This window comes from Convolutriloba macropyga, chromosome 12 (assembly GCF_964194025.1).
Source record: "Convolutriloba macropyga chromosome 12, txConMacr16.3, whole genome shotgun sequence".
Classification (NCBI taxonomy): domain Eukaryota; kingdom Metazoa; phylum Xenacoelomorpha; order Acoela; family Convolutidae; genus Convolutriloba; species Convolutriloba macropyga.
Genome location: NC_134479.1, coordinates 53,887,800 through 53,915,708, shown reverse-complemented (window position 1 = coordinate 53,915,708; position 27,909 = coordinate 53,887,800). Strand labels below are relative to the sequence as shown.

The following is a 27,909-nucleotide window of genomic DNA, read 5'->3' as shown; positions in this document are numbered from 1 at the left end:
AGCATAAATTGCTGAATCTGTTCAACCTCAAAATATGCAAACTTTTAATAAAATGACAAACTATTCAACTCTTCTTACTGATTTGAAATTTTGTTCACAAACCATCAATTTATTATATAAAGATCAGAGTATGATCAAATTTTCAAAAACTCCATTTTAGAACCTTCGAATGTTTGATCATATTCGTCAAAGATTTTCACTAATTATAGCTGTGATTGATTCAGCTGATATCTCGTAGTTGAGTGAACATCAAAAGAAATAAAGGTTTAAAGGTTAATTCTTCCCACTTAGGCCCCCCCCCCCCCCCGACAACCACGACAAGACAACAAGACAAGTACAATCTTAGAAATTATGTTTCACATTTTTAAAAGTTATTTTCTGTGAGTTAAGCATAATTGATGATTAATATCGTCTTCACAAACAAGTCAAAGCAACTGAAAACATAAAAACATACTTAGATAAACATGAAAGCTGGCATTTGCCTATTTGAAAACTGAGTAATGTTGGAGAAAGTTATCGAAAAGATACAATCACCAAACACTTCAGGATAGCCTTCAGCAATTAGGAATTTTGAAAGTACTTTCAAATTTTGATCAAACGTTCCTTCATGGATTGCGCTTTTCGTTAATTTGCAATCTATAAATGACATAAATTTATAATTTTCAAAGACTATGATTTCATGCATTTCATTAAAGATACCAACTCCAAATTGGTGTTGAAAGTTACAGAAAAGACAAACTAGACAGTTTGCTTTTTCCAATTCATGAAGCTTACCAGTTTCATTTCTCTAAAAGTATTCTTGAGTAATTTATCTTTTTTGCTTTCTCATCAACGATCTTCCAGCTTATGAAAATTAATTTTTTTCTACCAAGAGAATAAAACAACAGGACAGGTCAAAGAAAGTTATGTTTGATATAATAAAGAACAATGAATTTTTAGCTGATTCTTTTTTTGCGCAAGTCATTCCAATTTATAATATCAGACTTCAAAATATTTCGAGAGCGTCCTTGAAAAAAGAAATGAAAGAACATTTTTGGCACGAATTTTTGAAGGACCAAAAGGAATTGAAAAAAAATGTCATTGAAAGAATTCGGTTTTAATTTTTAGTTACCTTGTAAATATTCACGTTCTACATAAAAATAGTCCAATAAAATATACAATAAGCTTGCTTTTACAAATGAAACGTCCAGTTCTTTAAATAAATTTCTTTCTTTTTATTTTTTTATCAACTTTGGATGATGATATATTTTTAACTGTACATTGCCTCTTAAACATTTGCATTTCTTTTCTTATATGTATTAGAGGAATTAAAATTCTTTTAGACAGTAGAAAAAATTTGAATGTTACTTCATACCATATTTGTTTTATATGATCTTTCTACCATATGTGCCACAAAGTGGTTATTCTTTGAAGCCATTGAAATATTTCCACTTTGTATGAACTTTACTCAATATGCTATAATTTTTTTCTACAATCATCGCAATTCTATTACATGTGCCCTTCTGTGATCCTTGTGTAATCCAAAACTTGTGTAAAATGTGTTACGTTTATCTGTGTGTTATGTTAATACGTGATACTATTTACTTAGCCTTTTATTGTAATGCAGTCACGTTATGATTTGGGGGACATTGAGAGTATGTTTAAAGTTACAGAACTTTTGATTTTATTGATTATTTTGATTTATTGATTTTCTATCGCTGAAATTGTTTTTGCTCCGACTCACTTAGCGGGAGGAAATATATACTCGAATGGTTTTTTTGTTCTGTCAATTTTGGCCTATCGATATAATTGTCGTAAAGAATCGATAGTGATATCATTAGAAAGTTCTTCCAGCATAGAAATTGAAATTAAAAAGATTTAATGAAATTAAGATATGGCACAATTCTGTGTTTCTAAAAGACTAGCAGCCATAGAAAAAGCTAGTTGTGTTTTCATCAGGAAGTTTTCAATATGAAAGATTCGAATTATATTAAAGAACTGTTTTTTTAAACTTTCCACAGATTTTTTTCCTCATGTCAATCCGAGACCAATCAATTTTTACATCAAAGATCTATTATTAACGCATTTTTTCGATAAAATGAGGCATAATGGACAATAGTTTGATCATCGCTCAGGGTTTTTTTGTCTTCAAAATATTGTTTTCAGGTATTTTAAAGAATTTTGTGTTTTGCCTGCATTTGTTGCTTTTTGTAGTCCTATGGTTAATCTTGCTGACAGAAGATGCAATTGGTTTTCCAGAAAGGACAAAGACAACCTATCTATTGCTTTGAGTTCAAACCTATCTCTTGTTAAGAATTTGACTTTTTTCTTCAAAAGCACCTTATCCGCTTCTGATAAATTACTTTCTGAAAAAACTAATTCCCGTAACTTTGTTGGTTCGTTCCACTATTGACAGGCCCCTATAGTCTGGTCAGCGGAGTTATCCTTTAACTAATTGTTTTGTGTCTTAACGTTATGAGTTCTCACAATTCTTTTTGATTTTTGAAACTTATTTCGATAGTTTGGTTTATTTGAATTCTTATCACGTTATCGTACTAATTGTTGGTTCGTTCTACTATTGACAAGCCCCTATAGTCTGGTCAGCGGAGTTATCCTTTAACTAATTGTTTTGTGTCTTAACGTTATGAGTTCTCACAATTCTTTTTGACTTTTGAAACTTATTTCGACAGTTTGGTTTATTTGAATTCTTATCACGTTATCGTACTAATAAAAGTTCCAGTTGGCGTTCAAAACAAATCTTAGGTGAGAAGTTTTTATGACTTCAAAAGCTTTGACCTTTTCTTCTTGCGCTATTCGATTGACTTCTCAACTTTTGCCTGTAATTGTTCTACTTGTTGAAGTCGTAATACTTATTCTGATTAATCAGAAATCTCATTGAATTTCAGTTGAGATAAACTAGCATATCCGAACGCTTCCGCTGATTGACATCTTTCTTTATTAACTTTTACGGTGCTCTCCCACATTTTTATAACTTGGTTTTTTTTGTTATCCTTCAAAATATTCGTGTTAAAAACATGTTTCCTGACTTTGAAATGAGACAGAAGTGAACAGAGACAATCGTTCATTTATATGTCAACTGAAACGAAACAAATAATAACTGAATTTAGTAAATGAATAATAATTACTTAATATTAAAATAATAGATGATAATTGTAATGGCTTCAATACCTTGTGTTTTTATAAATTAACTTTAAATTTTTTGCTTTTTTGTATCTGTAGTTGTTCTGCAGTTTTTCCCATCACATATTCTCGCGGCAACCATTGGTTTCTTGAAGACTTATTATTGAATCTGTCTGGAATATTTTAGTTAAAATGGTTTTGATGACCTTTGAAATTATTTGGTTTAAAAGTCGATGGATTTTTGATGGTTGGATAATTGTGATTGTTAGGGTCTACCTAAATCTGCTTAAAATTGGGCTATTATTTTTTCTTTCTAATCCTGTTGGGGATAATGCGTATGGAGTCTTCTACTGCTGCTACTATTTGCGTTAGAGAAGTGATACACCAGAGTGGGTCAAAATTCAAGGACGCTAGGTAGCGTTTTTGGTTTTGGATCAACCTCTCCACCATGCTTGTTGCCCGGTGGTCAATTGCTGGAGAAAAAATTAGTTTTATTTTTTTAACCTGACTTAATACGAAATTTCTTGATTTGCTTGCTAAAGCTTGGTCGTAACGGGGCAGAATGTGAAGTCACTCCTTTGGTTACCGAAAAAAAATTACTTTTTGTTTTCAGGTGTTCCCTGTCTTGTTTTTCAACTGTTTCAATAATTGGTTGAAGGGCCAGGTCTTTTGTGGTTGTTGCTGCCAAAAAGTTTTTCTCCGAACACTTTGAGTAGATTTTGTCGTAACTGAGGAGGTAGCTTGTCATCAAAAATGAATAAGGGTGCATTGTTTTTGTATAACATTGGTTAGAGGCCTATTACTAGATTTCGATTTCCGTCATCGAGTTCCGATTGGATGCCAGCCGATACTTCAATTGGCTTCGTCTTTCAATTTGAGTGTTTTCATTTGGCGTGCTTTTTGATAGTCATTTTATTGGTTTTTAGCCGAGTAACTATGTTTAAACCCTGTGTAGTGACTTAGGAAATTTTGTATTTGATGTATTGAATTTTTATAAGGAGAGTTAGATTTTGCGGATAGCTGCTGTTGTGAACAAAGAGAATAGCAAAAACCAATCGCTTTTGAAGGGGAGTTTTGAGCCCGGTTATCTACGCCATCTGGCCAGGATGGTAACTCTGCAACTGGTTTGGGGTAAATAAATTAGAAGATGGATTGATCATTTACGGGAGCGGTTTTCCTTCAGGATGCAAGGCGGCTCAAATTTGATTATTGATTCTGCTTTCTTGGCGGAAATTGTTATTCCAGTATGAGAAACATGATAGCCTAGCCATGTGATTTTACTCTTGACAAATTTCTTTTTCCGAATTTTATGGTTAGTTTTCTTTTGTCTAGGTGTTCGGGTTCTTTGTTCATGCTTATCTCATGTTCGTTCAAAGCGCCTTTTGATTTTTTGAAAATAAAGTTCAGAGAATTGAAAGAGGTTGGGATTTTTGAAAGATTTTATGTAGTGTTTTCTGATATGTCGCTAGCTTATCGGAGAGCCGTGTAATCTGTTTATAAATCATTAGCTTCTAGTAGATTTTCCTCTGAGTATTTTCAAGTTAAAGTATATTTGGATGAATTTTTTAAGGAAGTTTGGCTGTGAAAGTAAATGAGGCTTTTTTGGTGGAACAGAAACCCCAGCTTCGAGTTTCTTGTCGTAGATCTATCGTACTACGAAGTCCATTAGGTTTTCTATTGATTGCTTCTTGTATTTGCTTTTGTTTATTGCTTTGTTGAGGATTTTGGAATCAAGTGCTGGCATTATATTTGTTTTGTGTTTGACCGTTGAACACTTTTCCACTTTTTTCAGTGGTCAGGTGACAATTAGGATTTTTTTGCACAGGTGAGGCATTTTGTGCGAGTGCACATGTGGACCTTTTCTGTAGCTTGTGTTTTTGTATTTATTTTTTGTATATACGCAGGTTTATTTCTTAACTTTTTTGGGAAAGGGAGAATCATAGTGTGCAGCTCATGTCTCGTCCCAGCATTATGACCTTGGAGACTTTGACGATTAGGATTTTGTTGTCACTGGAGGCCCAGATGCCGGAGGTGAGGTCCAGTTGGGGAATGCCTCTAATTGGCTTGTCCAAGTTGTTTTATGTAATAAGTAGTTTACTGATCAAGTGTTTTTTGAGTTTTTACAATTGACCACTGTTCTCCTGATTTGAGCTCCTTCTTTGGGATGTTGCCTACTCTTTTAGTCTGGCGGAATTGGGATTGCTCGTTTTGAGGGTTCACGGGGTTTTTGTCTTGATGAGAGGCGTTGCACAGTTGGCTTAGGTGGTCGATACTTTTGCATAAGTTTTGTTCGACTGCTTTTGCGGGGCGTATTTGTGAATAATCCAAGATAACAGGCAGTTTGCATCTTTGATGTGGTGTTCTTGTGTTTGGTGTGCATTTATTTGGCAATTGGAACTATTTATTGTTATAATAATTTAGATTTGGTCGTTAGGGGTTTCTTTGATAAAGGGAATTTTGGTGTTGCTGTAGGAAATTTTGTCTTTAAAATAGAAAACTACTCTTGGTCTTCCTGGCCGCGTTCACTGTTGAGTGCATATTGTAAAACTTGCATGGGAGTGTTGGTTTTCTTTAAGTGGTTTTTTTGTATTTCTGTCTTGTTCTGTTATAGCTGCGTTTAGCAATTAGAGTTGTCTTAGCACTGCGAATGCGTTGTCTTAGAATTATAATGGAATTGCGGTGCGAAACCGAATTTACGCGGAACGTATTACTTTTATTTAGTGGAATCGCGGTGCGAATCCAAATCTAGAAATTGTCTCTAAGAATGAAGAGCGTTTACAATGATAACTTGAATTCAGAATGCTTATCGATATTATGATTACTTATAATAAAATACTGTGAATAAAATATGAAATAATTTAGTAGACTAGCGGGAATATATTTATATGTGAATAATAAGAAGTCATGACCTTAGTTATAAATTGCATGATATAAATATTAATATAGAGGATAACTGATAATTTAGTACACATAGAGATTTCGATAAATATAGATAATCATATGTATCACATTTCCCCCATGACAGAAGAATTGAAATTTTATTTACAATTTAGGAATCAACAAAAATAAGAGATTAAATGATGAGTGCATAAGCAGAAACAATGAATGGAAAGGTGCCGCAAATGTTAAGATAAATAAACAAAAAGACTAATAACAGTGTATAATTGTAACATGCAAATGAACCAAATCGGAGTAAATGTAATAACATCACACACATGAGAAAGTGGATTGGCGGAGCAAATACAGGAACAAATTTAATTGAGAAATTGAGGATTAAATGAAATAAATTAAGTTTAACGTAGACATTTAACATTGCATTCGCAAAGCGAATACATAATAAATTGACATGAAGGAGTTTAAAGAAGTTTGCAAAGTTTTAATTGTTTCACTAAATTTCATTTTCAGCGTCCCAGACTGATAACTCACGTTCCTGCTCGTACTCGTATTACCTGATTCGAGGATCTGGTGGTGAGGTCTGTCCAATTTGAATGTCCGGCCGTGGTGGTGATGGGACTCTTGAATGTTCGGCATCCTGAATTAGTGCTACTACAGAATTTTCAGTCTTCGTCCCCTTTTTGGTTTTGCGTTTCTTTGGTTTAGCCGAACTAGTTGAAGCCAAAGAACTTGTTGGGGAGATATCTGCGTCTGTGAAGCCGTAAAATTGAGTCCGTTTTCTTTTACGACCTTCAGTCTGATCTTGGGAGGCGGAATACATGGGTGGTTCTTGATGGTCTCGTGTAGTAGGCGCCGGCGGAGCAGGTACAATGGAAATTAATTGTTGTGGAGAGGTCGTTGCAGTATCGCTTGGCTCAATTAAATTTGTTTGACGACGACGTTTAGGTTGTGGGTTAACGGGTTTTCGGACTGTCAGAGCGCGCGAAACATTTGAATTTACTGAGGAAACTACAGAAGTAGTGTCACGGTAGCAGTGGCGAGTCTTTATCTCTCCTCTCTTCTGTTTTTTCAAATCGTTACTGTGTTTTGCGATCTTTTTCTCAGTCATCTGATCATAAGGTGCGGGACGTGGTTGCACGTACATCCAGAGATTGGTTGATCGCTTTGCTTTGGTTCCAAATTTGGCCAAATCGCTATTGCGGACTTTTACTGGAGATCTTCCAGGTTCGTTAATTATCGCCGTCGTAGGTGATGATTTCGTTACAAATGATCCTGGTTTAAGGACCTCATAGAGGCCAGCTAATTGCTTCTTCGCTCTCTTTTTGTTCGGGAGTTTCCGAGCTAATTTGACGTTGAGAGACTTCTCTGTCCGGGGAATGGGATCTGTGATTTTGGGGGGGGGTAATAAATCGAGATTCCTTATCTTCTGAATCTCGATAACGGGAGCCCGCGTCTAGTGATGCCTGACACATTTTCTTTTCAATCTCAGTGTCACTTCGGTTCGGGTTGACCCATCCAGCTGCGTCCAGGAATTCATCGGCGGTAGCTGTATCAGCATCTAAATAGTGATTAATGATTTTTTCATAAGTGAGGTTTAGACTTGATGGAGTAGTACTAATATTCCGTAAAGGAGTATTTGCAGGACGACCGAAATGAGCTTCAAACGGTGTTATCTGTGTAGTTTTCTGCCTTGTTAAACGTAAAGCAGATATTATTTGTTTAATGGCTTTGGATGTTGAAATTGTGTCTTTATTTTCAGCTTTCATGCAAGATAAACGGCGTTTTATTGTTTGGATCATTCGCTCCACTAATCCAATAGCTCTATGATCGCCGACCGGAGCATCAATAATGTTAATATTATTTTCATTATAGTAATTCGTAACTTGTTTACCAACCAAACAAGTTGCTTGATCTAAACGTATGTTTCGTGGTATGCCGTGAGTACATGCATAGTCTCGAAGGATTTTCACTACATTCGCGCCATTAGCTTTTTCAAAAATTCTATCTGTCGGATACTTTGAATAACGGTCGATACATGTTAGGAAATAGATATCTTTATCTTGATCATTTAGTATCGGACCCCCAAAGTCAACCTGAATTTCTTCATTAGGTCCCTGACAAGCCTTATGTGGATACCATTTAGATTTTGGGATAATAGGTTTGAGATTCTTACCAATATCCGTACATGGAACACAATCTGAAGTTCTGGCCAAAATCTCCCTATGCATGTATGGCCACCATGCATATTGAGAGAGAGAGAGAGATCATTCCCCAACTACCTGGGTGTGTCATATGTATTGATTTCAATACAGCTTCCTTAATGGAGTTGGGAATGGCGACGCGTTGGTCGACACACAAACAGCCAGACTTTACATGAAGGTCTTTCCAAAAGGAGTGGACATAAAGACTGACTTCCTTAAATCGAGCCTCGTCGTCTTGAATGACACAATCTCGGGTCTCTTTTAAAACCGCATTCTTGCTAGTGAGGACTGCAAAGAAGGACCTGGTAAACAACTGATTAAGGTTGTTCTCGAAAATCTCCTCCCGAGAAAGTTCGATATCTTGATTGCCGGGTGATGATGAGGCCTGGGTGTTACTGTGACTTGTACTAGTAGTTGCCATGGGGGTTGACTGAGTGCGGAAGGTTACTCAGGGGGTCTGTGGAGATGCTGTGCGGCTGTTTTGTGGCGACTCATTTGCAGACATTGTGACGTGATATATTTGCTGGTTAGGATTTGTGATAGAATTACAATTGAAATTTTGTGAGTGGATTTGCTCTGCGGGTGCAGTATTAATTTGAAGCAAGTGATTTGCGTGGCAATTAAAAGCAAGAAATGAATTTAGAATTGTAATTGTTTACTTTTGCTAGAGTAGTGAATGAATTATTTGAGGCATTTGAAATATGCGTGCTACTTTTAGCAGGTTTGCAAGAGTGGACGCGCGGCGTGCTTACTTGTAATTTGCGTGTGCTGGTAGTGTGCTGCTTATGGAAAGGAATTTTATGTGGGTGACAGACAAATGATATCATTGCGTCGCGAATGCGGGAAATTGTTGCTACCATGAATTCCTCATCATATTGAGTGATGCTTTATGCTCTTTGATTTGGTTGGCGCAAAATATAATCGACTAAACCCATTCTAGTACCAGGAATATGTTCTATATTAAAGTCGAAAGGCAACAAACGATCAATCCATCGTGTTAACCGGCTATTATAGGATTTATTTGAACGATGGGATTTTAGAACCGAAAGAAGTGCTCTATGATCTGTCAAAACTGTGAAAATTTTTTCAGAAAGATAATATTTAAAATATTCGATGGCCCAAACCACACCAAGCAATTCCAATTCATTTATACTGTAACGTTCTTCAGTATTATTAACAAAGCGAGATGCAAAAGCCACCGTTTTCCACCCGTCTCAAGCCAATTGCTCAAGCGCAGCGCCTAGTCCTTGGCGAGATGCATCGCATTTGATCCGCGTTTCCAATGTTGGATTAAAATGAGTATTCTCTGTAGCGTTTGCGATTACGGCTTTAATATACTCAAAATGTTTTTGGTGAATATCAGCCCAAATAAATTTTTCACTTTTCTTCAATAGGTGTCGGAGAGGGTGACAAATTTTAGCAAGATTTGGAATAAATTTGCTTAAATGATGAACACTGCCTAAGAATGATCGTAATTGTTTCAGTGTTTTAGGTGCTTTAATTTCTGCAATTGCTGCGGTTTTTGATTCTATAGGTTTAACGCCGTTTTGCGAAAATGTGAAACCAAGCCGATTTATCTGATGTTTTGCGAAGTGACATTTGCTTAAATTAATTCTGAGATTATCAGCATCGAGTTTCTGCAAACATTTGTAAACGTATTTGAAGTGCGATTCCTTAGTTCCTTTGCTGACTACAATTATGTCATCGAGAAAACCGTAAGTATTAGACAAACCAACCAGTGTGTAATCCATCGCTTTCTGGAATTCTGCTGGCATATCCGTAAGACCATAAAATCCCGTTTTAAAGCGATACGTACCTGTTGCATCGCCACAAATAATATTAAAGTTACAACGGCGTGCGGTATCCGGATGCAAATTGATTTGACTATATGCATATTTTAAATCAATCGTCGAAAAATAAACATTATCACCATGATTAGAACCGTTAATATGTTGTGAAATCGAATCAATAAGGCTATCTATGTCGGGCATTTGGTACTTATTTTTATCAATGGCTCTGTTCAGAACTTTAGAATCAAGAGCTAACTTCACTGACTGGTCTTTTTTAACTGTGATTACAATCGGGGAAATAAAGTTCTTGTCAGAGCATTCCTGCAATTTCTCGATATGTCCTTGTTCTGAAAGTTTTTTCAATTCATCAGATACTTTGTCTAATAAATTTATGGGGACACGACGGCCTTTTTGGTGTGATGGGGTATAATTTCGATGAAATTTTGAACGAACTGTATGCACTTTGGACTTAACAATTTCGGCGATTAGATCAGGAAAATCAGTTGCGATTTGTTTTTTGGACAGTATTCGTGGTCTACCTGATTAACTGTCTTCTGAATATTAGATTGTTGGATAGAAAGACCAAGAGCAGGGAAGAGATCTCTACCCAATAGAGGACAATGGCCATCCATCACTACTTGAATTTCTATAAGATTCGCATACCAATTGTTGCTTCGAATAGACGTTTGAAGGATGCCTAGCGTTTGAATGGGTTCGTTAGAGAAAGTTTAGATCTTTCTCTCGAGTTTAGATCTTGATAGCTGATTGAATCCGCCAATGAATCATTTATTAGTGTACATACACTACCCGAATCCACCAAAACATTTGTTGCTGTGTTTCCAAACACTACAGGGATATTAATTGCTTCTACAGAAGTTGTAGAGTCTGCCGAAGATATTGAAGCTACACAATTGTCTTCATCCGATGAGTAGTTTGATTCGAAATCAGGATCAAAATCAGCCGAGATTTGATTAAAATCTTCAGTTTGATCATCTTTTTCAAGATTATTAACTCTTGGCTTCGGTTTTGGGTAAGAGTTGGGATCTTTAGGTTTCCGGCAGACCTTTGCGAAATGGTTTTAAATACCACAGTTGTTGCATTTCTTCCCGCGTGCTGGGCATCTATTGGGGTGTTCTGGGGTCCAACTCATTCCACAGAAGTGACAGGTTGTGGGCTTTTTCCGTGCAGTAGTATTCATAGAAGAAAAGGGAGTAGTATTCGCGATGCGCATCCGTTGTAATTGATTAACTGTTGAATTGAGTTCTGTTTTGTTTGCGTTCATTTTAAATTGATTAAGAGTACTCATTTCAATATTGATTGCTATTGCTAAAGCTTTATCAGGTTCTACCGTTTTTTTGAGAAGTTCTTTTTGGATGTCTTCATTTTGCATATTTGCGATGAAAACGTCTCTAATAATTGTATCCCCTTTTTTACCGAGATCAAAATTCTCAAAGAGTTGTTTAAGGTGGCCGTAGAATTTTTCGATCGTTTCCCTCTTTTGCTGTTTCCGTGTAAGAAAGAGATATCGGTCGAACGTTATATTATGGATTCGAATAAATGTTTTATTCAGGACATCCCAAAGATTCCGTGTTGAAATTTCGTCAAGATTAACAGTCGAGTTTTTAGAGTTGAATACTCGTCGCCCTTCCGTTCCCAAACTCAAACACATCAGTGAAGATGCTTTTTCATTGCAAAGTTGCCATGGTTTATCTCCACATAGGATGCCTACCGCCGCAACACGTTGGCAGTGATTTTTCCACGCAGTCTTTGCCTGCTCATTACGAGTGCGTCGATCTCGTTCGGATTGTGCAGTAGGGTTTTCGACTGCATCTTCATATGCCGGTTCGGGGGGCAAAATGACATGATCTGGAGGGTCAGCCAGGAGAATGTCCACTACAATGCCTTCACGGGCAAGAATTGCGAGTTTGAGTTGCGTCCGCCACTATTCCCATCGAAGTGGAGGCTCTAGAGTTGCTTTTTCCCAGAAGGGTTGAATTCCGAGTGGAGATTTGCCACTGTCCTTTAATGCTGACTGCGCCATGTTTTATCTGCGTTTAGCAATTAGAGTTGTCTTAGCACTGCGAATGCGTTGTCTTAGAATTATAATGGAATTTCGGTGCGAATCCGAATTTACGCGGAACGTATCACTTTTATTTAGTGGAATCGAGGTGCGAATCCAAATCTAGAAATTGTCTCTAGGAATGAAGAGCGTTTACAATGATAACTTGAATTCAGAATGCTTATCGATATTATGATTACTTATAATAAAATACTGTGAATAAAATATGAAATAATTTAGTAGACTAGCGGGAATATATTTATATGTGAATAATAAGAAGTCATGACCTTAGTTATAAATTGCATGATATAAATATTAAAATAGAGGATAACTGATGATTTAGTACACATAGAGGTTTCGATAAATATAGATAATTATATGTATCAGATGTTCAATTAATTGATAATTAAATCCTTGATGAAGTGATCACCTGCTGTTCCCAACCTGCAACCAATCCTAGGGCTTTAAACACCAATGGCGTTTCCCAGTTAATTGTACTCTATATGCTTGCAGGTGAACATGAGGAACTTTTCATAGGTTCTGCTTCTTGGTCTTGTAAAAGCGAGGCCTACTTTGTGGAAGCGTCGAATGAGGATATTGTATCGAGTACCAAATAAAGGAACAGCTGGTGGTATATCCTTTGTCCTTCTCTGCCGATGCACTGGGAGATGAGGCCCTTGGCTTTTACGTCATTATCGTCTCAGTGTGTTCTGCGCACTATTGCCCGTTTGTACTAAAAGTTCTTGCACTCATTTTTTGAATATTTTCTTAGGGTTGTTTTTCAGAGGTCCTGAGGTGTTGTTGGGTTTGTGTCTCGTTTAACAGGGGGACTCGAAGTTCAATTCAACGAGAAAGAGTAAGTCTTCGGGCTCGGGCATGTTCCTGAGGAAGAATAATTTGCCATTATGGCGAGTTTGAGGGTGGATGTCCAAATTGTACATTCAATGAGTAGTTCCAGACGCCTTCCAAAAAAACAATACGCCCGCTGGTGTTCCATTCTGGATAGCTAACTGCGCCGTGTTGTGCTACCAAGTGGCGGCAAAAAAGCAATTGTTGGGAAGAAGCAAATTTGATCTGTTTTCTTTTAACTGTTGACAATATGTGCGTCATTTCAATGCGTCCCAGACGAAAAGCTGTTTTGATACGCTGGTACAACCGACAGTTAACAACAGATAAGAACATGCAAAAAACTTGCACCGTACATAGGTTCAAACCAAATGAAAAAAGTAGCGATATGTGAAGAAAAAGTTTATATTATTTTTAGTAGTTTGGTTACTTGGGTGAAGTGGCCTCACCGCACTAATAAAAAATTATTAGAAAATTATTTCAATGAAATAATAGTAAAAAGAATGAAAATGCGAAAAAAGGTGATAATACTAATAATAATAATATTAACAATAAATAATAAAATAATAATTCTAATCATGATAATAATAAAAAATACTAACAACAATAATAATAATAATAATAATAATAATAATAATAATAATAATAATAATAATAATAATAATAAAAATAATAATAATAATAATAATAATAATAATAATAAGAATAATAATAATAATAATAATAATAATAAAAATAATAATAGTAATTTTAAAGGTAATGTGGAGAAAACAACATTAACCGTAATAATAATTATTATTATTATTATTATTATTATCATTATTATTATTATTATTATTATTATTATTATTATTATTATTATTATTATTATTATTATTATTAATATTATTACTATTATTAATATTATTATTATTATTTTTATTATTATTATTTTTTTTATTATTATTATTATATTTATAATAGTAACAAAAATAAAAATAATAAAAGTAAAAACAATAATGATAAAATTAATAACAATATTTACGAACAATATTAATAACAATAACACAAAGCAAAAGCCTCCGACTCTCCACAGGAACAAACAGCCAAAAAACTCAAAACTAACCAAGTCTCCACCAGTACTCAAACGGTACCGACAGCAAACAAAGGCCAAGTACTGACAGCAATCAACCCCACAAAACAAGAACTTCTTTTACTACCGCGACTGATCCATTTCCCCACACTTTACAGAGACAGAATGAAACAAGTGTTTAACGAAGAACTAATTCGGACAGCAAGAAAACACTTCATAACCACTGCTGAAGATAATCAGGGAAAGAGACTGGATTAACATGAAACTCATGAACGCAACACTCTACCGAATTAGACGATTCCAAAGCGTGAATCCAACGGATTGCATCATTTTTTTCAAAAAAAAAAGGTTTTACGAAGATCTCTCGAACACTTAGTTATCGAAACAGTACATCACAAACCATCTTGTCAAGCGAGAATGCTAGCGCTGGCAAAACTGATTTGGTTCCCCAACATTCTCTCAAAGCTCGTGGTGAAAGCCCGAAATCGTAAACATTGCATTGAAGCAGATAAAAACTTAAAACCAAAAATCCTAAAATCAAAAGAGATTTACACGAATTCAAAGAACCAAAGAAAGAAGTCCAAATAGAAGTCCAGCTGGACGCTTAACGCTAAACAACTCATTAAACAACTGCTTACTAGTTACAAAAGACAGACTATCAAGAAACTCATTGGCACAATGTTTCAATAAATGCCATACAAGAACAGCAATAGATTACTTGAACCTGTATTGCAAAACGCATGGTATACCTGGGCCAGCAAGATGCAACCAAGCTTCGGCATTTAAATCATTAGAGTTTGAAATATTCTGTAAAAACAAAAACGTAAAACTATTCAAGCACCATGGGGTGATCATAGTGGAACGGTAATGGTGAAGAGACTAATCCACAATTTATAACGCAGATCTAGCGTTTCAGAATTAAATCCAAATTGATCAAACAAATCACCTAGTTCAAAAATTGCAAAAATAATTGAAAACATTAGAATATTACCTAACACAACTACTAAAAGAACTGCGTTTGAGGCACCCTTCAGAAAAAGCCAAAGACCGAATTATCCAATTACTAACTTAACCAAAACCAAATAACCTTGAGTATGAACATTTAAAAACAAACTGTTTATAAAAAAGAATTCTGAAAAAACGGTGCTTGCCCAAGAAGTATGCAAGCTAGATGGATCAAGTGAAGACGAACTGGATATTCAATTCTTTGAAAGTCCCACAAGGCGCACTTCATCATTTGACGTATCAGACATCCATCTAAGTGACGAATTTGACGACCAGCCTCCAGTTCTTTGAACAAGTAAGATAAACCGTTTGAATTACATTTCTCCATTGGGGACGAAACCACAAAGATAATGTTTGATAAAAAAGTTTGTCGATAGGAAATTGATTGATCGAAAAGCAAAAGCACCACGCTTTATATTAGCCCCACTACGGAAAACAATGGAAGATGGCACAATCGCCGATCACTCACCCCACACAATTACAATAAAGACACCTTTGGGAAAAAATACAATCTTAAGAAAAAATAACACTTCACAATTAAATGAAAAACGATAACTAACATCCGTTTATTCAGAAACTGATATTGAGAAAAAGAATACAATTAACCCAGATGTCGGCTTGTAAAACAGTAGGAGAGCATAACCGTAACAAAGAAAAAAATAAGAAAATTCTGCTTAGAAGAAAGCTTTGCCCAGCAGAAGAAAACAACCACAGAAAGAAAAAGCGCATCTCCTATTCAGAATGCAACAATTTAAGAAACTCCAACAACCAGAAACCAAACGGTCATAAGTCTGGTAAACAGATCAATCCCTAAAATAGACTGAGAGAAAACTGACGAGGACGACAACACACAAATTATACAGATATCTCCAGCTTCTCCGAACACAGAACGAGAGCCAATAGTCATCAGTAACAACACATCAATCTTCATGCAAACCTCTCAAATCAAGTCCACCAGTAACGCCAACAAATCACGCAAACAAGTTCATCTCTACCGAATGAACAAATAGTCTGATTAAAACAGTAGAGAAAACTATCGCCCGCAACAGTCGACTCCAGAACGAACCAACATCATACGCAACTACCAAACCAGAAGTAATCCATCTAGATACATCCCAAGTCCAAAAAATGGACTAAGCTCAAGATGACAGACCACATACAGACTCAAACGGAACACTCCAAGCAAACGAACCAATACTGGAGCGTAGCAAAAAGAATACAGGATCCACCGGAACAAAATTACTGATTCCTCAAGAAACAGAACAAAACGGGCCAGCACCAACCTCCAGTGAAACCCAACTGGTTCAAACATCTAGTTCACCAATACAAGCTCACGTAGCGCTAGAAAAAGAGCCTACCAGCAACCAATCAACGCCCCAGCAAAACAGGACCGTCAATAGTAACAGTCAATGCGACACCACCGAACACCCCTCCAGCGCAGTTCATTTCAGATTTGAACGACAAAGACTTAACGGAGTTGAAATCGATACCTTTGAGAAGAAATTTAAACGAGGGGGAGAGTAAAACGGACATTCTCCACTGAAGTTGAACTTTTTTCGAGATTTATAAGCTCTTTTTATAATTGATTGCTGTGAACTGCAACAAGTCTGATCATGGTTGCTTTGCAATAATGACCCAAACTTTTGGCAATAATGACCCAAACTTTTGGCAATAATGACCAAAACTTTATTGTTGATTGTTTTTGTACAATAAGTATCTTATTATGGTAGTGATAAATTTTTTAAGACTGCTGAAAAATTTGGTGATTACTTTTGTAAAAAAAAGTATCTTATTATATTGATAGAATGTTGCCGTTTTTACCGATTTCAACACGCTTGCCTTTCGATTGCACAATCTTTCTAACCAATTTGCTACGAAGTGTTGAAAATGGGCTCAGTTGTTTTCAATGAACGATTTATTGGACTTGGCTGGTTTCTTATCTCAATAATTTTTCGTTCTATTCATTTGATATCTGACTATATTTATAACTGTCTGAACTAAAAACAACCTTTTATTTACCCTATTTCAAGTAAATTAATTTATATAAAACGTATTAGTTCTTGAATATAGGCCTATATCAAAAGAATTGAAAAAAAAATAAATCAGACTATAAGGGCTCAAAACCCATGCATTGTCAAAGAGCTCAAAACAAAAAGATTTGATAAAAAACAGTTTTACTCAAACATACACCAGTAACAAACAGCAATGACAGACAACAATTCACAAGATCTAGAAGACAATGAAAAACGTTTTCATATTTTTTTCGAAGAGAATATCTCTTTTGCACAAAATAATTTTATCCCAAAGGTAGCTGGAAAACGAGAATCACGTTAATCAAATAGGGAAAACATGAAGTTCAGCGAATGAGAAAAAAGCAGCCATTTAACGGTTTTTTCTGATCAATACGCTTTGAATGGATAAAACTTACAGTATAAAACAGTACAATAACTTTATAAAATGATGAACTAAAGGTTAAAATTCTCTTAATGCAAGTATCAACCCTGAAAAAAAGAGAAAAATTCTTTTCAAAAAAAATAATCTTTCATTCAGACCAAAGCAAAATGTGTATATTGAAAAATGCATAGTCAGATTAAAAAAAAACCATGTAAATTTTCTATTGAACTGGATTATTTGAAAAAAAATGATTTTTTAACCGAACAAATACAATCGGTAATTGAATTTAACGAATCAAAATTTGCCTTTTTCGGTTTTTTTAATAGGGGCAAAATTTGCACTAATAAATAATTTAACGAAATAATTTTAATTTGCATTGTTTCTCATTTAAACGAGAAATGATGCACGTTACAATTACTAGAATTTTTTAAAATTTAGAAGTAGGGATAAAGGTCTGAGGCGGTAGTTGCGACTGGATGGCATTCTCCTTTAGTCATTTGAATTTACAGAATGAGTCAACAGATTACTTTGATCAAATGCCGGAAAGAATGGTTATATTGATCTAATGATAAAGAATTTAAAATATGGAGCAATTTTCAGTAAAAAATAGCAAAATTTGAAAAACTGAGTTGTACTTGAGAAATTAATTTGATATATAATTTTGGGTGATGAAAGATATTAAACAAAGACAAAAATTTATTTATTGCTAATGTATATATTAAACAGAAAAGGCTTATCACTAAAAAATTTTGCAGATTACAAAATGTATTCAATCGGCGTACGAACATCTTCCTCATTGATTTTAAAATTAGGAATGATAATAGTCTCAAAAGTCAGTTGAAGATTCCCAAAAATTCTCCGTACTTCGTCCCACAATTTTACAGATCACAGTTTTTATCTTATTTCTTCTCATTTTTTGACTTTCAATTATCATATTGAAATCAGTAGGCCCTGCTTGACACCTTGAGTTTTTTTTACAAAAATTTCTTGTTTCTTTTTTAAATTTCTGGAATATATCCTGGATTTTTTAAATTTTCACCGCAGAAAATTTTCATCTCTGACTGGACGTTCCAGATTCAATTTTTCATTTGAATGTTTGTTTTATTGCTAGTTTTTTTTCAGATGTGATCTTTTATTCAATCTGGCGATGGTTTTTGCAATCTCACTTCTGCCTCATGCAGAATTTTCTTGCAAGAAACAGAACATTTTTTTGTAAGGTACCAGCTTACAAGGTACCAGGTAAATTTTGTTAGATTTCTTCAAATTGAGTATTTATGTTTTACTTAATTTCGATTTGGTCAAAAAATTTTGACGTTTGTGGGGCGCAAGGACCTTTTCCTATTAGAGTTTACTGCTAACCAAATTGAGCTAGTGACATTTAGTATAGGTTCATCCAAGTTGTTTATAACTCAAGCACGTTATGAAAACGAGTAATTACTTTTGAATTTTATCGGTTTATTCCCCCGGGTACGTTATGTACCCCCAACTACAGACTACGTGCCATTTCATCTTAACTCATTGAATAAAAAAGCAAATTCTCCGAGTAGTGTAAATAATATGCACTCATTAAGTTGAGGGGGGCGCAAACGGAAAATATCTAAAAATGTTTCCCAGGATTTTTTTCGTTTGCGCCCTCAGTACGTTATGCACCCCCATTACGGAGCAGGTGTCATTATGACGTAAATTTTTATGTAAAAATATATCATGTTGTTTGCGTCTGGAGGGTGCAAATAATATGCACCCACTAAGCTGGATGGGGGGTCATAAACGAAAAAGATCAATTTCTTAAGCTGGGCCTGCAAACATCTTTGTTTTCTGATGTTAAGTGAAAACTTGTTCTCACTCAGACAGCTTCACAAAAGTACGAAATTCGACTTTCAATCCTTGCCGTGTGAATAATACATCTCACTTCTCGGCTATTTCGCCAACTTCTATCGTTATGATTAAACAAGTATGGATATGTTAAACGTATAATTGTCAACATAGTTGGAATTTTTTCAGTTCCTGAGCAAGTGGATGTTCATCAAATGTTCGTCTCTCAACAGAGCTTTTAGACATTTTCAAATTTGCCCTTCGCTCACATTACGCTCAGGAAAAGAAGCAAAACCACTCTTTTTATCTCAACAAATTATATCTCTTCAGTAACAGTTAAGCGCTGTTAAAAAAATTTTCTTTACTGATTGAAAACTGAAGGTCGGCTAGCAATGTTAATTTCCAATTATAAATGATTACATAGTTATATCTCAAAAAAATATATTTTGGAAACCGTTCCGCAGTTTCAAAATACGTCGATTTTTTCTTCAAAATGAGTTTTTCTACCTATTTTCTATACGCTATGGTTATGCTTTTCGAGTTAGAAGTTTTACGCCATGCCCTTAACCAACGGAAACTCAACTTCGTTCTCCTGATAGCCTTTGTAACCTCGGCTCTCATAGCCCCGGGCACCCACTGCTTCGGGTTTAATAGCTCCATAGCCTCCAATAGGAGTCATTTCATAGCCATTGTAGCCTTCGTAGCCTCCTCGGCTCTCATAGCCCCGGGGACCCACTGCTTCGGGTTTAATAGCTCCATAGCCTCCAATAGGAGTCATTTCATAGCCTTTGTAGCCTTCGTAGCTTCCTCGGCTCTCATAGCCCCGGGGACCCACTGCTTCGGGTTTAATAGCTTCATAGCCTCCAATAGGAGTCATTTCATAGCCTTTGTAGCCATTGAAATTTCTAAACAAAGAAACAAAGAATGCTAGTGACCATTAATGTCTTCTACTATTTTTTGCCATCAAATAGAAAAAATAACGGAGTTAAAATCAAGCCAATTACCAGTCCCGAATTGCTTCTTTTTTCCAAGATTTTGTTTTTACTTAATTTGTCTTTATTTCAGATTGTCATGTTGTTTTAGACGGAAACATGTTAGTATCGGACTGCCAATAATGAAAATACAGAATTGAAATTTTATGACTTAATGCTGATTTATTCTGGCACTGCAATCCAGTTAAAGAAAAATCACTTCAATTTGAAAAAGCCAACAGAAACTTTTTTATATTATTTTGAATTAAAATTCAAACAAAACGTTTAAACTTTTTTTATAAAACTGCCACATTTTTTGCGACTTTTTCCTGTTTTTTGCAATTTTTCTAGAGGAAATTTATTCGAGCCTTGTATCCGACAATAAACTCGATTGTAACAAAACGGAAGACGGGAAATCTTTATTCAACGATTACGAATCGAATAAGATTCAAGAAACGGCTTTTTATGCCAACTATAGTTTGTGTACATAACATACGACAGATAAGATGTTCACTTAACAACGTTAACAAAAGTTATTCAAAGTAACACTGGCGGCAAAAAGGCTAGACACTACCTGTTAGCCTTTTGCTAGCCAATATCGGTCGATTCAGTTCATGTATGACGTAATTTGGCCTTGCATTGGCCTTAAAATTAAACCACTCAAAACGTTTTGTTACTCTAATAATTTTATATCAAAGTCATCTTAGTCTAAATCGGGCTGGTTCCGCCCAAAACCGCTCTCTAACAGTCCGTTGCTCAAGGTACATGTCTTTGAATACTGATTTTGCTTTGCCAATTTGGTCGTAGTTGGGGGCGCGAACCAGCGACCCTTCGATCCGGAGTCCAGAGCTTAACCGTCTGCGCTATGCCGCCTTGATTGCTTGCTATTCAATTCAAATATATACGCTTACACGCTTACAAACATACGCTGCTTAGTTTATATATATACGCTTACTTTGCATTCGCAACACAATTCAACGAAAAAATTTTCGGCTATTCGATGTAAAAAATTGTTCAAAATAATGAACCTGGACCACGTCAAAGAATCAAGGATTTTTTGGAGCCTTTGAAAGTTCTCCGGTTCTTGCCTAAAACATTAGCGCAAGATCTTATGAACTTATTTGGCTACTCAAAAGTTTTTACTGAAAACGAGAGAAACTTTAATATTTTGAGGTCATAAAAACGAAACCGAGTTTTTGAGTAATTGCAGAAAACTTTGCTGCTTATGTTAAAAATGATAGACTAATCATGATATAATAAGCGCTTTTAATAAATTGAACAATTTTTTTCTTTAAAACTGACATTTATCGTTTTTCTCTAGGTTCTTTTTCTGTTTTTTTTTAAGCGGAAGGTTGAGGGAAAAAATCTTGTAACTGAGCGACATTTTTTGAAAATTTGTACGGCGTCTGAAAACAGGCTTCTAGCCTAATTTACGTACGTGATGTATGAATTATAACATATTCAGTCGAATTTACGATTATTATTATTATGTTACATAGTTATGATAATTTAAGAACCGACATTCTGAATAAAATTCTACAAATATGAGGGTCCTTTTTCCTTTTTTATACTCCAACTTACTCTTAAACTTTGGTCGGATTTTTTCCAGAGCTAAGGGCAACCATGGTTAATTTCAGTCTGATAATATGAATGTTGAAACGGAAACAAAATTTTGGTTTTGGGTTATCAAGGTGCAAGCCAGAGGTCACTTTCATAGTCAGTAACAGTCCGTCCCGTCTGTTCATAGATGTTTTAAGAAATGTTGGTCTGGGTTCCGGACATTTTGTGGCGTTACCTTATTTCAATCTTTGATTGCTCACGTCACATTCTTCAAATAGAACCAATTTTTCGAAATAGTTTTTGACCAGCTTCAACTTTTCGCAGGGCCCTCTAACCAAATTGATCTCGAGTGAGGGATTCCAAGACAAAAATTAAAAGATCTCTGCCTCAGAAATATTCCACTGTCGCCATAAAAATCAGTGCGTAAATTAATACTTATTCATTAAACAGCTAACATTTGATCATGAACAAACTGAAATCTGCCCAGCTAGATGTAATTTTGAAACAGAAATATCTGTTTGAAGCTTAAAATCGCGCAACGTTGCTCGTTTAGACAGCGATTTGGAGTGCGTGATGTATAATTCCGAACTAAAGCACCTGGTCAATGTTGAGTCAACAACATCATTTATTTACTTTTCAGCAAGAGATGTTGAAGTGAGAGTTAAGAACTTGAGATTATTGCCAAACTCATTGGAAACACTTGAGATTTCTGACCAATTGTTGACTGCAACTTCTTTTCAATTGGTCATTCATTCATTCAGATTTTGGGTCTTTCCCATTATAGCCCCCCATGAATTTATATCCCCCCATTATGGTATATTTACCGTGATTGGGGGGGGGGGCTATAGGTTATCTAACCACTAAGCTGGGGGGCTATAATGGGAACAACCCCAGATTTCCATCGCAACCCCCCCCCCCTAAGAGTTGTCCCTCGTAACAACCAAACACCTTAAGAAAGAGAAAAAACTTTCTAAAATTTTTTCAGCCAGATGTGCAGAAAATGGGCCCACAACAATTGCCAACATTTACTAATCCCCAAAAATGGATGGGCCAGTTGAAGTCAAATCACTGTGGTTTAGATTTTCAGGGACCTGACTCCAAAAAAGATTTGGAACCTTCCCAAAATTTCCGACTAGCAAGAAAAATTAAAAGGTTATTTAAGGCAAAAATAGTTTACCCCAGTTTTATTATCCTTTCTTTCCGCCTCTCGTGTTTTTTCAAATCATAAATGAAAATTTATAAATGATCTTTTTCCGAATTTTACCCCATTATTTCTTTCACTTCAGTCGGTTTGTAATTAGATATTATATAGGGATGCTATATAGCATAACACAACATCTATGGATATTGTTTGGGCTTCTAAACATTATATGTTTCATTACGTGGCCAATGTCGGTTTTCGCGAGTGTTGAATATTACGTTGCAAAAAGCACATTCGCTCGAGTAAATATAATCGGCAAATCACTGTTTTCCGCACAGATGTGTTAAGATCAGGGAAGTAAGCCAGAGCAAAAAAGTGCGATATGAATGTTGAAACGGAAACAAAATTTTGGTTTTGGGTTATCAAGGTGCAAGCCAGAGGTCACTTTCATAGTCAGTAACAGTCCGTCCCGTCTGTTCATAGATATTTTAAGAAATGTTGGTCTGGGTTCCGGACATTTTGTGGCGTTACCTTATTTCAATCTTTGATTGCTGACGTCACATTCTTCAAATAGAACCAATTTTTCGAAATAGTTTTTGACCAGCTTCAACTTTTCGCAGGGCCCTCTAACCAAATTGATCTCGAGTGGGGGACAAAAATTAAAAGATCTCTGCCTCAGAAATACTCCACTGTTGCCAAAAAAATCAGTGCGTAAATTAATACTTCTTCATTAGACAGGTAACATTTGATCATGAACAAACTGAAATCTGCTCAGCTAGATGTAATTTTGAAACAGAAATATCTGTTTGAAGCTTAAAATTGCGCAACGTTGCTCGTTTAGACGGCGATTTGGAGTGCGTGATGTATAATTCCGAACTAAAGCACCTGGTCAATGTTGAGTCATTATTTTTATTTACTTTTTAGCAAGAGAGGTTGAAGTGAGAGTTAAGAACTTGAGATTATTGCCAAATTTACTGGAAACCCTGGAGATTTCTGACCCATTGTTGACTGCAACTTCTTTTCAATTGGTCATCGATTCAGATTTTGGGTCTTTCCCATTATAGCCCCCCATGAATTTATATCCCCCATTATGGTATCTTTACCGTGATTGGGGGGGGCTATAGGTTATCCAACCACTGAGCTGGGGGGGGGGGCTATAGGTTATCTAACCACTGAGCTGGGGGGGGGCTATAGGTTATCTAACCACTGAGCTGGGGGGGTCTATAATGGGAAAGACCCCAGATCTTAATTGGCCCCTAACATTCTTCCCTTGTGGCGTTAAATTTTTTGTATAAAAGATTGGCAGAAGATTTTTGTAGGAATTTTATGTACAGGAGATGGGTCCGTAACCATTGCCAACATTTACTAATCCTCCAAAAATGGATCTGGTTCAGTTGAAGTCAAATAAAGTTCAATACGGTGGTATAGAGTTTCAAGGACTTGACTCTAAAAAGATATGGAACCTTCATAAAATTTTCGACTATCAAGAAAAATTAAAAGGTTATTTACGGCAAAAATAGCTTACCCCAGTTTTATTATCTTTTCTTTCCGCCTTGCTCGTGTTTTTGCAAACAAATCTTTTTTAAATGATCTTTTTCCGAATTTTACCCCATTTTTTCTTTTACTTCAGTCAGTTTGGAATTATATATTTTATATGGATGCTATATGCTATATAGCATAATACAACATATATGGATATTGTTTGGGATTCTAAACATTATTTGTTTCATTACGTGACCAATGTCGGTTTTCTCGAGTGTTGAATATTATGTTGCAAAAAGCACATTTGCGCAAGTATATATATATATATATATATATATATATATATATATATATATATATTTATATATATATATATATATATGTATATATATATATATATATATATATGTACGTATGTATGTATGTATGTTTTTATATACATGTATATATATATATATATATATATATATATATATATATATATATACACATATGTATATATATATATATATATATATATATATATATATATACTTGGAAAATCACTGTTTTCCGCACTGTGTGAAGATCAAGAAAGTAAGCTAGAGCAAAAAAGTGCGATACGCTCAAATTTTGGTATATAAGCTGCTATTTTCACATTTTACATTGTGCGAAAACTAACGACGACAAGTGTAACTGATTCTAATCTTTCTATCTCGTCATTGACTCTTATCTAATCCAATAGTTTTGGGGATTTGTCGCCAATTTTTGCAATGCTATTATCGCTAGAATTCCCTGCTGGAATTAGCGACGAAGGAACGGCAATTTAGCCGGTGATTTTCGCATTTTCGCTGAATTCGGCATATTTGCTAAATTACAAAAAAAAACAACGAAATGAAGAATCAAAGAAGTCTTAATTGATGATTAATGACTATTTTGTCTGAGACTGGCTTGTATGGGACTGTTGTTTTTTTCGGACACGTAAAATATGTCTTCGAATTTGGTCTCGAGTATTCGTAACTAAAGTCCGAGCAATGAAGTTTTAGGCTAATGAATTGCTCAAATTATAGAAATGTGTTAAATTCACTGTGAATACTCGTAACAAAAAGCAAGTCTTATTACAAGTTAACATAATTCTATCAAGTTGGAAAAACTTATTTTCAAAGAGGAAAAAAGCCTGCGCAACAAAAAATCCTTTCAATAAATTCCACAAGACGCCTATTTTTTTTTCATAAATCAGCATTTTCGAATATTGCCTTGCACACTTGATTTTTTAAGTTATTTTCTCGCCTTGTTATTTGCAAGGCTGCATTTTGACCACGCAATTTCAGTATTTTGAACTTAACTAAACAAAAGGTTTTTTTTCCTCATCAACAGTGCTTTTAGGATACCAGCGTAAAATTACATTAGCACGCAAGATATGGAAACATGTACAAATGAACAATCCCTTCATCCTAGAGACATTTTTTTTCAAAACTACTACTGATAAACACAATGCTTGATCATATTGTTCAGCAAAAATGTGGACACAAATAATCAACAAAAATGGTAACACCAAATCTGGACAATGGGGGGTTGATATTTCACGTGCTGCTGCTTTGGTCTGATGTCGCACAGTTTTCGTGAGCTGGTACTGGTTGCACTCGAAAATTCCCTCGAATAAACGGATTTATTTCCGATCTAAAATTAAGTCGATAGTTTTTTTCAGGGTTTTATCGAAACAATATAGAAAAAAGTTGCAGAGCCCGTATTCTAAAAAACTATTGCGATAACGTGCGGTTTCAGGACAATTTACCCAATTTGTTTACCCAAACTCCATTTTACCCAATGCCATTTTACCCAACCTACCTTTTTCCCAATGCCAACTTTAAATTACCCTATTGTTAAAATTACCAGAACAAACATTTAGCAAACTATATAATTAAATGGCCCGTGGTACTTGATATGAAACTATCACAACCGAACATCGGAGAACTGAAGGAAAAGATCAAAGAGCATTGGGTAAGTTGGCATTGGGTAAAATGGCATTGGGTAAATTCTCATGTAATCCGATAACGTCAATTTTGTATATATCACATACAAGCCGTTTTAGTATTTTGGTTGTTTATTTCGCTGTTGTTTATTTCGGTGTATTTATTTCGATTATAGGTTTGGGACGGTCTGATAAGAAAATTAAGTCTTGACACAGTGTAATCAAGAGTCGCTTAGGTCTGTCACCTCAACCTGGAATTGTAACAAGCAGATGGAATAAAATTACCCGACGTCAGCAGCTTTGATGTCCGAAATCCGTCGCGCAGTTGCAACCAATATCACACCAGCCAGGAGGAGGCAGATTTTTGTATCCATTTCTAAACTGCATCAATTAATGCGGTTTCGATGTCTCGCTGACCAATTTTTCCCCAATTTCTCTTGTGTATAAAATCAACGTGATCAATCATGTTTTACGATTTTCAATTGTTATCATTCTGCTATGACCCATTTACATTAAATGTTTTTTTTTCGAATGCAGTTTGTTCAATTAAAATTTGCCTTATCTGACAAAAAAGTTCAAATTTAATTTTAACTTGTGGTGTTCAAACTGTGATGAATATTGTAAAAAGATGCGGTAAAAATCTTGATAATTTCACAGCTTAAGGTAATCTAAGAAATAAATTTTAAACACAATGATTCTCAAATAATCATTTTTAAAAAAAAAGATTAAATGAAGCTCTATTCTTTCAAAGAGAAAAGGAAATTTGGTAATTTTAGACTGTATTTCAAAAGTTAAATAGCAGCGACTAGTTTTGCTAGTAATAGAAGTAATAAAAAACCATTTTTTGCGCAATATTAATTCAACTTCCGATCAAAATTGGGATAAACATTTTTCACTGCTGATCGCCTACTCTAGTTACACAATGTTAACTTGCCATTTAGCCCAATTTAAAATTTCGTTGTTGAAAAAAAAGTTGCCTCGAAATGTGATATTTTTCACGTTGGGTTTCGAATTTTTACTTATTAAAATTGAGTGGATTTTATTTATAACTTTAAGTATAGAACGGAAAAACTAAAACACGCCGTTCTGTTATGACAATTTTGATCAAGATTTTCGCAATTTTGTCGTTTGTTTCTCTCAAGAAGAATTTTGTTTAGCAAATTTCAAAATTCTCAAAAATTTCAAAACAGCGAGATACCGAAATCAATTTTTTTGGAAGTTCAGCTGTCGAATGTGCCAAAAGTTGCAAAAATGAAACCCGACACTTCGCAGACGGCTTCGATAAATTAGCATAACTAGACTTTAACAGTAATTAAATGTAATTATTAGCCTATGACTACAACTGTTTGATGAATATTATAAAACTATACATATTAAGGTAACTTTGAATTTTAATTTGAGGTTTGAAGACATTAAGCATTTGGTTCTAAGAAATAGTTGAATATCAAAAGCTACAATTGGCTCCTTTGTAAATTACACCCCCCGTCAATTACACCCCCCCCCCCCCCCCCCTCCATAATGACATAAAAACACCTCATATGAAATGAGGTGCTTCAGAACTTCACTTAAAAGATTCAAGATTCGTTTAGTAAGATTAGGGTGCACAGTAT

The 27,909-nt window shown here is 35.1% G+C and overlaps 1 protein-coding gene across 2 annotated transcripts; it reads right to left on the bottom strand.

Annotated features, from left to right (window-relative positions):
* Positions 1-19,576: 19,576 nt before the first annotated feature.
* Positions 19,577-27,560, bottom strand: LOC142350705 (uncharacterized). 2 transcript variants are annotated; one of them, XM_075402640.1, is made up of 3 exons: positions 27,498-27,560; positions 26,585-26,680; positions 19,577-20,099 (listed from the first exon to the last, which is right to left on the bottom strand). In XM_075402640.1, exons 2-3 carry the CDS (start codon positions 26,671-26,673, stop codon positions 19,745-19,747), a joined length of 444 nt encoding a protein of 147 aa, XP_075258755.1. In that variant the 5' UTR covers positions 26,674-26,680; positions 27,498-27,560; the 3' UTR covers positions 19,577-19,744. The 2 variants fall into 2 exon arrangements, with proteins under 2 accessions (XP_075258755.1, XP_075258756.1); XM_075402641.1 differs by having other exon boundaries at positions 26,585-26,675; positions 27,498-27,524.
* Between the last annotated feature and the right edge of the window lie 349 nt (positions 27,561-27,909).

Excerpts from the sequence above, each read along its gene's own strand:
- LOC142350705 (XM_075402640.1), bottom strand. The coding sequence starts at position 26,673 with ATGGATACAAAAATCTGCCTCCTCCTGGCTGGTGTGATATTGGTTGCA. Across the intron at positions 20,100-26,584 it reads ATCAAAGCTGCTGACGTCGG|AAATTTCAATGGCTACAAAG; the intron begins GTAATTTTATTC and ends TTCTTTGTTTAG.